The sequence below is a fragment of the Crinia signifera genome, chromosome 3 (assembly GCF_055691185.1).
Source record: "Crinia signifera chromosome 3, ASM5569118v1, whole genome shotgun sequence".
In the NCBI taxonomy this organism is placed as follows: domain Eukaryota; kingdom Metazoa; phylum Chordata; class Amphibia; order Anura; family Myobatrachidae; genus Crinia; species Crinia signifera.
In genome coordinates, this window is record NC_139219.1 from 236817809 (window position 1) to 236834137 (window position 16329).

The 16329-nt window shown below is 45.8% G+C and overlaps 1 protein-coding gene across 1 annotated transcript in view; it reads right to left on the minus strand.

Moving 5' to 3' along the window:
* The window catches only part of LOC146064332 (actin-like protein 6A), a 37720-nt gene that overhangs the window by 11886 nt on the left and 9505 nt on the right, over positions 1 to 16329 (minus strand). The window contains exons 2-5 of the mRNA XM_083177705.1: positions 11825 to 11901; positions 11285 to 11459; positions 5461 to 5561; positions 4904 to 5001 (exon numbers count right to left, since the gene is read on the minus strand). Of these exons, the coding sequence (XP_083033831.1) occupies positions 4904 to 5001; positions 5461 to 5561; positions 11285 to 11459; positions 11825 to 11901 (451 nt within the window). The remainder of the gene's footprint in view (positions 1 to 4903; positions 5002 to 5460; positions 5562 to 11284; positions 11460 to 11824; positions 11902 to 16329) is intronic.

Sequence of the window (16329 nt, forward strand, 5' to 3'; positions counted from 1 at the left end):
CGTAACATATTAGCTCAGACTCTAGCATTCTGCAGAATGTAATCCGCTGCACATCCATCCATATAAACATACAAATATAATATCATAACATTACTAGATTATATTGAAGACCAGGGTAGAGGGGGTGGGTAGGATAAGCAGGGAAGGGGGGGGGGGGGAATGGGGGCAGAGACAAAAGACAGAACCATACAGAAGTAATAAAGTTCGTATATCTCTGGGATCACAATATTACTCATTTGGGGTCAAGTAATCCCAAAATTCAGGGTGTTTTTCCAGGGAAAACGACAATAACATAGCATCTAAAGCAGTTAATCTCACTAAGTGGTAATCCGTCTCAGAAGATACCAGGTGGTAGACTCAAAAATGTTTTGTATACGTGTTTGGTCCTGCAGGTTCAGGTCCAGGCTTAGAATATAGAGTTCCCAGGATTCCTCCGCCAGGTAGGCCTCAGCGCCCGGCATGGTTGAGAAGTCCTTGAAGGAGGACCCAGAGAAGAGGCAGAGACGGGCCAGATATAACAATGCAAATTTCCGGAGAGGAGATAAGAGGGGTAAACTCCTTCAGTGCTCTAGCTACTTCTGCGGAGTAGTCTTTCTAAAATAATGAGTCTAGAGTCATTCCAGGAGAGGTCACGTTTTCTCCGCGATGCGGATATAATTAAGACATCTAAATAATACCGGTCTGGGACGTGCATCAGTGGATGACCGCTGGGGTCCAATTCTGTGTGTGCATTCCACAATCAATCCGGCGCATTCATCCGTGACAGACAGTAGCTCCGGCAATGTAGATTGAATATAAGTGAATAAGGCAGGGCCCGTAAGCATTTCAGGAAGGCCCACTACCCTAAGATTATTTCTACGTGAACCGAACGTGAATTTTCAAGATCCTCCAACTTAGACTGCATCTGATACTGTGACTTCTGCATAGCTGTGAATTGGTATTTCAGTGTAGTGACCTCCTGAAATCTCTCACCCACAAGGTGTTCAGCACTGGTAACTTTTAGATAATTGCTCGAACTGAGATTTAATGCCCTGGACAGCCTGTGTGACTATTAGAATGGGCTTCCATAATGGGGCTAATGGTGTCCTGGATAGCCTTAACCATTTCAGAGTATGTTATGGGTCCCTCATGGTGTTGTGGGGAGTGAGGTGGGAGTGCCCAAGAGGGGAGAAGGGGTGATGTAATGCCTGAAGCAGGAGAATGCATATCTGTAGGATCCATTTCTGGGTCCATGTCAGCACTTACAGTTTGTGTGGAGTGGGGCTGCGGCTCTAGGGTCTCTCCTCCCTTCTTCCCTTTGCCTGAGGAGGTCTGTTTGGGCTGGGAGTGAGGGGCAGCGGCAGGCTGCATCTTGTCCCTGGCGTGGCGGCTGTATGAGCGGTGCCATCTGCGGGAGGAGCTGCCAAGAATTTGTCCCTCTGGGGAGGGCTGAGCAGGGATGGTCTGATCCAGAGAGCAGGAGCGGTAAGCCGCAGCAGCCGCTCAGCAAGTGAGTGCGGCAGACCGAGTGCAGCAGAGGCCGGGGAGTGCAGTCAGAAGGCGCCAGGGGGGCACGTGTAGTGGGTCCTGACAGCGCCGATCTGCTGAGCAATGATGCCCAGTCAGCTGAGGGAAGGTTTGGGCGGGTTTTGCGGATGGTAGCAGCGGTCAGTGGGAGTGAGAGGCTGGAGAGCACACGGAGCCCTAGGCGGGTGCCGCTGCTTCCTCCAGCGTCGGACCCATATTGGATCAAATTTATTAGCTGTGCACCCATGTCCTTTTAATGAGCTTTTCAATGGTCTAGTAAATAGAAGGTGGATTTCCCTGATGATACTTAACTAAATATGTTTATTAACAAAAAGCACCGGCGCTATACGAACATTTAGCATAAGAAAAATGTAATGTGGATTAATGGTAATTTATAAGAGAGATACATAGAGATACATATAGAGATATAGAGAGATATATATATATATATATAGATATATAGATATACATACATACATACATATATATACACACACACACACACACACACACACACACTAGGTGATTCATCGCGCCCTACGGGTGCTCTTCACACCGTCGTAAGGGGCTGCGCCCCCTTAATTTGTGAACATTTGTATAGGAGAAAGATGGTTAGAATTGTATGAAAGTTGGCCTGTATTGGAACTTGAGATAGGTGAAATGTGTTAACTAGAGAGCATATGATATGGAAGGGTGTGTGTATTGTTTTGTTTAATTAAAAAGCAGTTACAGAGTAAGATGCACATTGATAGTGTGGAGGGTACAGTGACATTTGTGGGTGTGGGGGGGGGGCTGTGTGTGCGCATGTTGTTTAGGTGTGTGTGTGCAATAGTATAGTAGGGTGTTTCTGAGTCAGCGGCTCCCCACTGGCGGAGGTCACGGCACAGGAAAACAGGAGGCTGGGTAGTGATAGGGGTGTGTGGGCATAAGGGGGACTAAAGAGAAGGGTGGGAGATACTGTGCAGCTTCTGCCAGTGGGTGAGGGTCCAGCGTGGCAGTACAGGATGGTGGCCCTTAGTCAGTGTCTCCTCCTACTGGGTGGGAGTTAGGGTGCATGAGAGCAGGAGGCTGGGCTATGAGGCATGATAGGGGCATGTGGGCAAAACAGCGTCAGCGACTCCCCAGTGGTGGAAGTTCAGGAGAGCAGGAAGCTGGGTAGTGATAGGGGTGTGTGAGTATACGGGGGACTAAAGAGGGGCTTAGGGGTGCCGTGAATTGCGGGAGGGGCGCGGGGGGGTGCCGTGAATCAAGGGAGGGGGGGGGGAGCAGGTGTCGGCGAATCACGGGAGAGGGCGGGGGTCCGCAAAGCGTGGGAGGGGGCGCGATGAATCACCTAGTTGGTTATATATTCTTGTAGAAGGATGGTAGGATGTTGCTGTCATTCAGAATGCATTTACATAAACAGTAATAGTAGCAGTAAAAGGTCTGACTTAAAACACCTACAGTAAGACAGAACAGGTGTTATATATTATACAAAGAATTGGTTGATGAGGTGTAGGTTGACGTGCACATAGTTCATAGTTGTCACTAGAAAAAAATTGCTACAAGAAAAAATCAACACAGAAAGTTCAACACATGTAAATGTTGACATAAGTGTGGCACTTCATCGGTGTCCATGTCGACACATGAGAATGAATATGAAAACATTCAAAAAAAGAAAAATAAATCTTCAAAAACTCATGTCAACCTTTTTTATTGTCGACCATAGCCGTGCCAGTGTTTTGCATGTGCCATTTAATCCTGGGGTTGCCGTGAATCGCGCGCGGGGGTGTGGGGTGTCCGCGAATCACGGAAGGAGGGGTCGTGGGTGGATGCCGTGAATTGCGAGAGGGGGGGTCGCGGGGGTAGGGGTGCCGCGAATCGTGGGAGGGGGGTTGCAGTGAATCGCGGGAGGGTGGGTCGCGGGGGCGGGGGGTTGCCGCAATGACAGGAGGGGGGGTCAGGGGTGGGGAATAGCGGTAGGGGGGGTTGTGGGGGGCACCGTGAACCGCGGGAGGGGGGGCCCGGCGGGTTGGTGCGAATCGTGGGAGGGGGGGTCGCGGGGTGCCGCGAATCGCAGGAGGGGGGGGTGCCACGGGGTGGGGCCGCGAATCGCGTGAGTCACCGGGGGTGCCGCGAATTGCGGGGGGTGTGCTGCAAATCGCGGGAGGGGGGTCGCGGGGGGTGCAGCGAATCGCCACAAGAAAAAAAATCAACACAGAAAGGTCAACACATGTAAATGTTGACATAAGTGTGGCACTTCATTGGTGTCCATGTCGACACATGAGAATAAATATGAAAACATTGAAAAAGTGAAAAATAAATCTTGTCAACCTTTTTCATTGTCGACCATAGCCATGGCAGTGTTTTGCATGTGCCATTTAATCGTGGGGATGCCGTGAATGGGGGGGGGGGGGGGGGGGGAGGTGCATACCTCCCAACATGACCCTCTCCAGGAGGGACACATTGCTCTGTTTCTGGACTTTCTTCTTAATTTATAGATTACCATCACCTGTGCTTAAACACCTTTCTTATCAATTACCCTGTTTAAAACAGGTGATGACAATCATAAATTAAGATGAAGTCCACAAACAGAGCATTCTGTCCCTCCTGGAGAGGGTCATGTTGGGAGGTATGGAGGTGTGGGGCGCTCACCTGGTGTGTCTGGTGAGTAGCTGTGTCTTTGCTGTGTAACATGGAGAGGCAGAGGGTGTCTGGCACTGTCTGTGGGCTCACTGGGCTGGTTCTCTGTCATGTGAGTCAGTCATGTGAGTCAGAGGCTCCACCCAGCGTTACAGCTCCAGACACACTTTGAGTGACAGATGTAGCCAAATATATAAGAGATATGGGGGGGGGGGGGGGGGGGGGGAATGTTTTTTTTTCATGGCTAATTGAATACCCCCAAATGCACTTTTTTTTCATGATATTTCTCTGATGGGTTTTTTTTTATTTATTGGCAATCTCATTGGTCTGCCCAGAGGAATATAAGCCCCAACAAAAACACTGGTTCAATGAAAGCTGCTGCTTTCGGGAATTTTGCTGCTAAAACAAAAAATTCCTGAAACCCTGGTACGCGCCAACTTATTTAAACTAACTGGACAGCCCTAGGTGAGGCAGTTACCCCTGAACAGTGATCACAGGTAATTGGATACAACCCATTGGGGCAGATGTATTAAGCTTAGTGAAGTGATAAAGTAGAAGGTGATAACGTACCAGCCAGTCAGCTGTGTCACCTTCCTCTTTATCAGGCATGATAGGCTTTATACATCTGACTTATTATAAGGAATAACATTTCTTTAAAAAAATAAAAAAAAGGGAATGTTTTGTAGGTGTTAAAATTTGGTCTAAAAGTAATTTTATATTTTAAAAAAATCATTACCCAGAAATATGAGCACACTTAATTATGTAAAAAGGATACGCAGAAAGAACTGCAGTTTTGCATAAGAAGAAAGCTGGAATATTATAATGCTCAAACATCAGCTCAGTCAACTTTTCCCGTTTTGCTCTAGTATTCCACTAAAAGGAAGAACATGTGAAGTAAAAAAAGACAACACCCACACACATCCACAAAATTGCAGCAGACATTTCTTCCTTAAAAGACTACAATTTCCAGGGTTTGTGGATGAACAATATTTAGAACAATGAATCAAACTAACGAAAGTAAGATATTTATAAGAAACATTGCTTCATTTGGTGCTTGCACCCCACAGAGGAGAGAAGTAAGTAATATTCTATCTGAATTTAGCTCCCAGAGAGGCACATACACAGCTGCACCAACTGGAGACTGCAGCTAAACGCAGTCTGCTCTATACCATTATTGCTATAGATATTATAGAAACATGAATATGACAATTTTGGTAAGTAAGATAACAAGCTATGTCATCTATTAATGAACAGTTTATGTTTAAACATTTAATAAAAAATTAATAAATGATAATTAACATTAGACATTATATTTTAAGAAAAGTTACTTACAGCTGCCTCAGACATCAGCACCGGATGCAAACTAGCTTCTGACTTGATATGCATTTTATAAGTATGGTCTAAAATAGCCTGAAAACTATCCCAATCTTCAACTAAAAGAAACAGAAAACAACGGGAACAAAAATCAATACAAGTATCACTGTTAAAAAAACAAACCACACTTAAAATGTAAGCCAAATACACTGTTTATGGAATATACAGATACTAGCATCAAAAGTGTAAAACAGGCATCAACTGCATATTAAATAGCACCATATGCTCTATGTTGAAGGCAGGCCTAACCCCAATCTGGACTACACAAGAATGTGTGTATGCTATGCCTGCCAGAACTACTTATGACCTGAGGGATGGCAGAACCCTGCTCTAAATGACTGATTCGGAGCCCATAAGGTTGGTTTCCTTCGCTTGTGTGTCCTCTGTAATGCCAGATCTGTCTAACAAACTGATCTCTGAGCTGGTCATCTCCAACTCCCTGAATCTCAGTCATTATGGAACCTGGATTTCACTCTGACCCTACCTCATCCGCAGTCCCACTGGGGTTTCACATTCTTGCACACACACCACAGGGTGGTAATGTTGGAGTCTTTCGGTCCTTTGGTTACTCCTTTCAACTCATACCCTCAGAACTGTCCCTTACATTGTCCACTTTTAAGGTTCATGTGTTACACCTCTTCCAACCCATGCAACTTCAAGTTACTGTCAATTATCATTATCCCTCCATCCAAATTTGTTTACAACTTTTCTGACTTAATTCCCCTCCTCAGATCTTCCCTCTATAATCATAGGCGACTTCAATATCGATTAATTAAGGGATTCCCGCACTAAGGTCATAACCCTTAGTTGTAGTGATAAGGGGCCAGATGTACTAAGCTTCAAAAGTGATAAAATGGAAAGTGATAGGGGGGCGTGGCCCGACGGACTGGGGGGGGGGGGGGGGGGAGAAGACGTGCAATCTGGCTCTCCCGCCTGAAATCCTGGAAAATACCCCTAACAGCCGTTTTCTCCCACTGTCCCAGGCTTCTTGAACCTAGGGAACATCTCCTGAACCTCCTGCGGCGGTCGGGTGTGTCCTCCCGCTGGTCTTTCCGCGCCTGTGATCCGCTGTTCTCGTCGGTGGGGCCCGCCGGTGTGGCGCTCTGGACTGTGGTGCATCATAGCCGAGTGTCCTGCTCGGCTATACTTCCTATGCGCCCAGCAACCGAGACTCCCTTTGCCCGCTGGAATAATCAGGTACCTCCTGGATGCCCTTTGCCCTCTTGTCGCCAGAAATTGAGATCCTAAGGAGACGCGCAGCCATCTTGGGGCCTCCTGAATGAACATTTCCGTGCGGTGACAGTGTAAAGATAATAGCAGTGATCTGCTGTTCCATCCACCGCACGGCTCGTAGACACACAGAGCTTTATTCTCCTGCTACCGCATTATACATCTGTCAGTGAGTTGGATCTTGCACTTATTCTACTACTAATTGTTATAGAACTATTTGATTTCTGCCGATTTATATACCTCCATAAACATGGATGTCTCTCTAATTCTTCAATATATTCAAGATTCAAGTCAGAGGCTCCTCCACAAAATTAATCTACTGCATACTGATTTAACCCCTGATACCTCCGATCCCTGTATCCAAGATGAAAGGGTTAATTCTACTTCTGTCGACTGCTGCAGCTATGCTACTATTAAACACCCGGCTAACATACAGGGGGACATTGCTTTCTATCCATCTGCTACACAGGAGACTGCTACAGGTGGGAATGATTATATACCTGTACACTTCCTGGTCCCTGAACGAAATACTTATATTTCATTGCCCACTCAAGATTTGTCCGAGCCTGTGGTGGGGTTACCACAACCCTTTATGTTGGTCTCAATACTACTGCTGGATGTGTGGCTCACGGGGCTGGTCACACTTTGGGCTATGTATGTCCTCTGGATACCAAAACTCTGCAGGCTTCTGACTACTGCATGTTTAAGCTCTGTGGTAAGGATGCCTCCTTTACACGGACATTGGGATTTCATCAGTTGATTACTGGATCACTTCAACCATCTGCGTACGAGGAGCTTGCTGTGAGTGCACCTAAATTGCCCTGGCGTGGGAACAGAAATCTCATTTTGCTTCATAATGGGACTGAGAACTGGCCAGATTAGGGATTTGTCTATATTGGAATGTTGATCTTGCTCTTATATATCATACTAAATAATTTTATTTCTTGTTCATAATATTATTCTGTGCTGTGGAAAAATCGTGACACACTACATTGTGTTGCTAAATACGATTATATTCCGTTTATATATTTTTATCCTGTTACTTTATATGACAGACTTTCTGCTTTTGTATATCTGAACAGCATGAAGGTGACACCCTGCTATCAGTGCTGTTTATTCTTTCGGTGCTGGCCACATTGGGTCCTATTGTCTCCAAACATGCTGGATTAGTTTGGGCTGGGATTGCCACCCTACCTAGGTCCTGTTGGGTTATACAGGGATGGCCGGTCTGATACTTCAATTTATTCTATTACTGTGGAAGTTTTGTTTCCAATCCTTCCGTTTGCTGTTTAAAAAAATGTTAACCTACCTCTCCTCTACTAATTTGACCTAACACGGAATATTCTGTGAAGATCCAATTATACATCCTTATGGCGGGAGAGCCAGATACACCCTGGTCGGGGTCATTAGTACTTTGTCCCCATAGGTGGATGGGTGGGTAGGGGTTTTTGTAGTTAGTGGGGTGGGGGGGTATGTTTAAAGCTCCAGGTATACCTAAGTTGGGGATAGGTCATACAGGGTGGGGGGGTTTTCAGGGAGAGTTGTTTTAGGACTTTGACTTTTCTTTTTTTAAAGGAGGGACGCCAATTATGCTACCATAAGCTAATGTGATCTATTTTCTTGATTAACCATATTTGGGCGTGTGATATTTAACCAATCATATGGGGTTTCTCCCATTATTTATTCCTTATATATCTGTACCACTAAACACTACTGTACAAAGTGAAAAATATGTATACATGTCTCACGGTACTATGGCTAAGTTTGATAAAATTTAGAACAGATGGTTGGAATCCCCACACTCTTCATTCCATTCATAATATCACTGGGTCCGCATTCTAGTAGCCACTTTGGGGATTAGTAGTTGAAATAGGAATGTGTCTGGACTAGGTTATTACTATTCGTATTGACCGTCTCCTGCCTATCTATTCGTTGGGAGATATTGTTTCAATGTGATGCTCTTTTTGTATGTGGGATATATCCCCTTATCGATGTTTGCATGATACCCTCTTTTCTTGTATTCCTTCTTTTTTTTTCCTTCTTTCTTTAAGTATTAGAAATTTATATTTTGGCATAGATATTTCAAATGTACAGAACTCAGACATTAAGTGTTTAATGTTGTCTTTATTTCTATAAGTGCATAACACCATATATTTTTCATACATTGTATGCAGATTATATTCTTGTTTCGAAATGGATATGCATAAATATCTTTGTATGTGATTGATCACTGTGTTACAATGATCTGTACAGTTTTTATTTTATTGTCTAATAAAAAGACTTTATTTAAAACAATATATCCGTACCACTATACCCAAATGGCACCTTTGGGTAGCTGCCTAATTACCTAAATTGTGCTTGGAGTAATATGTATGTACCTATATGAATATTCTCACCATGTCTTTCTACATGCTCATCTGGTCTTCATGTTGACACATTATAATACATTACTTTGATTGTATCCTATTTGTATACAACCTATCTTATATGCAACACCCTTCTTCATTGTCTGTTTTGTTATGTATGTCTTTTTGTGTTGGAAAACTCAATAAAAAATATTGAATTTAAAATAAAAAAATGGAAAGTGATAAACCACCAGCCAATCAGCTCTTAACTGCCATACTCCAGGCTGTGTTTGAAAAATGATAGGTAGGAGCTGATTGGTTGGTAGGTTTTCACTCTCCATTTTAACACTTTTCAAGGCTTAGTACATCTCGCCCAATGAGAGATATATGGGTTCTACATCTGTTTTCAAAAAGTGTCAGTTACAGTTAGTGCTGTCCAATAGTTTCAAATGTATAAGATTAATCCAAAGAAAGCAGGGGAAACCAAGAGGACTCATCCCTCCACATAATTGATGGTTAAAATATAAACTTTATTAATGGGTTATTATTAAAATAAATCCTTGAATTTTGTGTCACATATGTATATTGAATTGAGGGTGTATTAACCCTATCCGTTTCTAAAACGAGAAAGTGCCCTATATTAGGGCCAATCAAGGAGACCTTAATATGCCCTTCGATATTCCTACAAATACCTCCGCTTCTGAAATCCTTACCCGCACATCATTGTTAGGTTACCAATGGAACTTTCTTACCATACATTGTAAGTGGTCACTCGCGTAATCTGGTGTTATCACTGTTGAGATATCACTAATTGCACCCATTCCCCCTCTCTGACCATCACCTTCTCTAAACATATCCATCACTGACTCTTAATGCTACCAATTAATCCACATACTCTTTGCTGGACTCGCTTCTCTCAACAATTGTCTCTCTCCCCTGCCCTGAACAAGCAACTTCTTTATACAACACCTCCCTTACTTCTGCTCTTGACTTGCTCCGGTAATCACTACTCATCCTGTCAGACCCACAACTTAACTCTGGTATTCCAAAACGTACCAGATACCTGCAAAAGTCTTCATTTACGGCTGAGCATCAGTGATTGACCTCTCCCTCTCTAAACAGCTGTATTTCAAGGACCTCTCACCCTCCCCATTCCTCATACCCACGGCATCTATTGAGTACTTTCAACTCCCTCGTCTGAGCACCCCACTTATACTCTTTGGCCATTACTTCACACTCAGACTCTTTATGACAGGACATTACACACCACCAGACGCTCATACCTGCCCCTCCTTTGCCAGCCTACATCCCCTCATCCATCTTGTCAACTTCTTTCACCCACTTATCTGAGGATTGAGTCATGGCACTCATCCAGCCGATCTATACCTCCCACCCTTGCCCTTATCCCCCTTTAGCCTCCTCTACCACCTCTCCTGCTTGCCCACCTCATTAATCTATTTCTTTTAATCAGGCAGTGTCCATTCTGCATTAACCCCTTGAGTGGTAGTTTTGATGGGGCAGGACAAACCTACCAGGGCAGGTTTGTCCTGCCCCAGCAAAACCCACCACAGAGTTCTGGGCCACCCCCGCGTCTCTCTCCCATCCTGCCGCTCCCCCTCATCTCTGCTCCAGCGCCGTAGCTCATGTGCCCTGCCGCCGATCATAATAGGTGGCAGACTCGGGGATGTTCAAGGCGGCTCGGGCGCCCGAAATCCTGAGTCCCCCTGAGCCGCGCCGAACATCCCCGAGCCTGCCGCCTGTCAATTACTAGAACTAATGGCGGCAGGGGAGCTCCAGCATACAATCGCGAGAGCGGAGAGGGATTGATGGGAGGGGATAGCAGAGCGGCCACTGGGGGGGGGGGGGGGGGGGGTCCAGACAGGTGATGCACACCTGGACACCACACCTTAATTTTAGTGGTATGCCTGGAAATTTTCCGGGACAGCCCACAGCGGCATACCATTCAAGTGGTTAAAGCATGGCTAGGTCTTCTCCATTCTTAAAAACACCTACCCTTAATTCTAACACACTCTACAAATAACATTACATCTATAACTTCCCTTCCTTTTCCAAATGCCTGGAGTGTGTCGTCTACAACTGCCTTACTGCTGTTCTTTCCTCCCACTTCCTGCTTGACCCATTTAAACATGATCTATAAAATAGGCAAATGCAGTCTAACACTCTAATGATACTGTGAAACAACTTACTCATTCCATTTTTTAGTGGTGAAAAGGCCTCCATGTTTTCCCGTGGTACCCTGAGTGTGTTAGTATCAATGTAATATGTTGGACCTCTTGACTTGCTTTGATCTCCATCAGTTTCCATTGGTGTGCTGCCATCTTCCCTATCAAGTACCATACCAATGGTTGTAGGGAAATCTACCTGCAAGGTTTAATGTAAATTATTAGAATAATTATTCACACTATAGGAGCATAGAAAGACACATTCATTTCATACTACTAGGACCAAGTTTTAGAATATCTTAATTTGTGTTAGACATTGAAGACTTCAAAAAGTATATATACATGTATTATATTGTGATCGAAACTCAAGTTCCCACAAATTAGCAGCACAAAAAAATAAATATATATATATATACACACATATACATATATATATATATATATATATATATATATATATATATATATATTTTAATAATAATCTTCAACATTTAATGAAGTAGTGCTCAGAAAGTGTCTATTCCAATATCTGGTACATATATAAATGCCAGTTTAATTACTTACCTTTGGACAGTCCTCTCCCGCATAGCCAGCACGTACGGAAAAGGAGCCAATATCAAAAACCAAGGCTCCGACTTCATCTAAACAAGAAAATTATAAGACTTAAATCCATTCTTTCCAAATTCATTTGGAATTATAAAGACAGACAAAGAATCAGCCTTAAAAATATGATGCAATCCACCCAAACGGGCAGTGGCGTAACTATAAAATTTGCTCCCCCAAGCCAAAAAAGTTTCCTGCGCCCCCCCCCGACTCTGTATGCCACTTGTTTTTACATTTTATATATATATATATATATATATATATATATATATATATATATATATATATATATATATATATATATATATATATATATATATATATATATATATATATATATATATATATATATATATATATATATATATATATATATATATATAGTCGAAGTAGGAACTGGGGTATGTGTCACATTGAAGCAGTCATGTTAGTGCCCCCTGTTCACATTATACTACACTGCCCCTTACATACATGCCCATAGTAGTAGAAGAGATTAAATGCACAATTCCCACAGTAGTAGAACCACTAACATGGACAATACCAACAGTAATACCACTTATACACAATGCCCACAGAGGTAGCATCCCTTACATATAATGCCCAGAGTAGTAGCACAGCCTACACTTAATGTCCACAGTAGTAGGGGAAGAGACTGCTCTGCTGCAGGTACTTCTGTGCAGTCATCACCCACATTGAGGGCATGGTTATCCCAGGAAGGTCATCATTGCTGCAAGGGCCAGGGCTCCTTTATGGCACAGGAACTACTCTGCCTGGGGCTTCTCCTCATAGCTCCATGCGGCATGCACTGGGCATGATAAACACTATAACCTGAGGGGGGGGGGGGGGTGTTTATTTAGGAATGCCGGAATTGGGAATTTTTCAAACTGGAATTCCGGAATTGAAAAAATGCCCCAGGATTGGCATCTACCTTCAATGTTGAGCACACATCTTCCTGGCACCTTGAGAGCACAAGAGAGAAAAAAATAGGAATTTGGTACCTACCGGTAATTCCGTTTCTCTGAATCCGCAGGGGACACTGGCGATCACTGTGGGTAATTAGAGCTGGCTTGCTGGGAGCTGGCACACTATAACTTTAAGAAGCTGGCTCCTCCCCTCTAATACCCCACAATCCCCAGTTAGGAAAATTGGTAACGAGAGGAGAAGACACCAGGCTACAACAACATACACACATAAATCATGAATACCAAACAAAAACTGGCAGGCAACACGAGTTGGGAGGGAGGCCAGTGTCCCCTGCGGATTCAGAGAAACGGAATTACCGGTAGGTACCAAATTCCTATTTTCTCTTACATCCTGCAGGGGACACTGGCGATCACTGTGGGGAGGTTCCAAAGATATCCCCCTGGGCGGGAGAACTCGTGGGAACCTGCAAGACCAAACGACCAAAGTCCGCAGAGGACGAGGCGAATGTGTCAAACTTATAGAACTTGACGAAAGTGTGGGCGGAAGACCAAGTAGCCGCCCTACACAATTGCGAAGTGGAAGCCCCTCGCCTGGCCGCCCAAGAAGTTCCAACCGACCGAGTGGAATGGGCCGTAATGGAAACAGGAGGGATCCTTCCCTCGGCTAAGTATGCTTGCTTAATGGTCAGCTTAATCCAGCGGGCAATAGTCTGCTTGGAAGCCGGCCATCCACGTTTCAACGCATCATAGAGAACAAAAAGATTATCCGACTTCCTTAAGGATGAAGTTCTGGAAACATAAATGCGAAGAGCCCGTACAACATCCAGAGAGACAGAACCCTGGTCCGTATCAGGGAATGACGGAATGACGATGGGCTGGTTAACATGGAAAGATGTAACCACCTTCGGCAAGAAAGAGGCCTGCGTACGAAGCTCGGCTCTGTCAGAATGAAAGACGAGAAAAGGAGCTTTACACGAGAGAGCCCCAATCTCCGAGACCCGCCTTGCAGAGGCTAGAGCCAAAAGAATAACCGTCTTCCATGTCAGGAATTTCAATTCCGCCGACTCCAGAGGCTCAAAAGTCTCCGACTGGAGAAAACGTAAAACAAGATTCAAGTCCCACGGAGGAGTAGGAGGTATAAAGGGCGACTGAACCCTGGCCACCCCTTGAAAAAATGTCTGAACCTCCGGCAGAAGGGCTAATTTCCTTTGAAAAAGAACAGATAGGGCCGAAACCTGGACCCTTAGTGAACTCAAACGAAGACCTCCGTCTAAACCTGACTGTAAAAAACTGAGCAGGCGAGGCAAACGAAAAGACCTGAAGGAATAACCTCTACCAGAACACCAGCGGCAGTATGACTGCCAAATGCGGTGATAGTGGGCGGCCGATACCGGCTTGCGGGCCTTGAGCATTGTCGGAATGACTGAGGAAGGGATCCCCTTCTTCCTCAGGACATCGGTCTCAATAGCCACGCCGTCAAACGGAGGGGCCGGAGAGCGGGATGCAAGAAGGGACCCTGCTGCAATAGATCTGGCCTGTCCGGAAGAGTCCAGGGATCGTCCCCGAGAAGACTCTGGATGTCTGCGAACCACGTCCGTCTGGGCCAAAACGGGGCTATCAATATCGCCTGAGTCTGTTCTCGCCTTAATTTCTTGAGAACTCTTCCGAGAAGAGGAATTGGAGGGAACAGGTAAACCAATTGGAATGTCCAAGGGATTTCCAACGCGTCCACCGCCCAAGCCCCTGCGTCTCTTGTCCGAGAGACGTAAAGTGGGAGCTGATGGTTGTGGCGAGAAGCCATAAGGTCTACTTCTGGAAGACCCCACCGACTGACAATTTGTTGGAAGACCTCGGGATGGAGCGACCACTCTCCGGGATGCAACTCCGTTCTGCTGAGAAAATCAGCTTCCCAATTGTCGACTCCCGGCAGGTAGACGGCTGTTAGAATTACGCCCTGTCTTTCTGCCCAACGAAGGATCCTGGAAACCTCCTTCATGGCGTTTCGGCTCTTTGTCCCCCCCTGTCGGTTTACGTAGGCGACCGCCGTCGCATTGTCCGACTGTATCTTCACGGGGTGACCTCTCAGAGTGTCCTGAACCGCTAGCAGAGCATTGAAAATCGCCCTTAGCTCCAACACATTGATCGACAGGCTGGACTCCGCCTGAGTCCACAGCCCCTGCAGCCGATGCGTTAAGACGACCGCCCCCCAACCTGTGAGGCTGGCGTCGGTGGTGAGGACTATCCAATCCCAGACTGCGAAGCGACGCCCCAGAGTCAAAGTCGGTTTGTGTAGCCACCACATGAGTGACAACCTTGTGACTCTGGACAGCTGCACGCTTCGGTGCATGAAGAGGTGCGAGCCCGACCACTGACTCAACAGATCCAGCTGCAGAGTCCGCGAATGGAACCTGCCGAACTGGAGGGCTGGAAACGCCGCCACCATCTTGCCTAAAAGGCGAATGCAAAGAAGGATCTGAACTCGTCTGTGTTGAAGCACCTGACGCACCAGAAGCCGGATAGCTTCCGCCTTGTCCTCCGGAAGGATCACTCTCTGATTCTTTGTGTCTAGAATCAGACCCAGGAATTGAAGAGACTGCGCTGGAACGAGTGCGGACTTCTGATAATTGATTATCCAGCCATGTTGGATCAAAAACTGGATCGTCAAGCGTAAATGTTCCTGCAGGATTGCAGGTGATGGGGCCTTTATCAGCAGGTCGTCTAGATAAGGCACTATATTGAGACCCTGAAGCCTCAAGTGAGCTATGAGTACCGACAACAGCTTCGTGAACACCCGAGGGGCTGATGACAAGCCAAACGGGAGGGCCCGAAACTGGAAGTGTTCGTGACCCACTGCAAACCTGAGAAAAGACTGGTGATGAATCCAAATGGGAACATGAAGGTAAGCATCCTTTATGTCGAGGGATACCAAAAACTCCTGCGGCTCCAGGGAGGCTATCACAGAGTGAATAGATTCCATCTTGAACCGCTGATACTGTACAAACAAGTTGAGAGCCTTGAGATTTAGGATAGGCCTGACCGATCCGTCTGGCTTGGGCACTACAAAAAGATTGCAATAGAACCCTTGTCCTCTTTGTTCGAACGGCACTGGAATAATCACCTGAGACTGCAAGAGCTTTTGGATTGCCTGCTGAAGATGCAACCTTTTTTCTGGAGCGTGCGGAAGCCCGGTCCTGAAGAACCTGGAAGGAGGACGGCCCGAAAACTGGATCTTGTAACCTTCCGAAATGAGAAGTCGAGTCCAGGGATCCGAAGTCGTGGACAGCCACTGCTCTCGGAAATCCAGCAACCGGGCCCCGACCTGAGAGCTTCCCAGCATCGCTGGTGGATAGTCATGCTGCAGGTTTGTCCTGAGGCTTAGGCTGCTGGGGTCTCGCGGCAGCCTGACCTCTCGCTCTGCCTCTGCCGCCTCGAAAGGAGAAGGCCGAGCCTCTACCACGGCCCCGAAAGGACTGCTGCGGCCGAAAGGACTGGAAAGACGGCCCCGTGTACTGACGCCTGGCTGGAGGGGGTGCTGACGGCAAA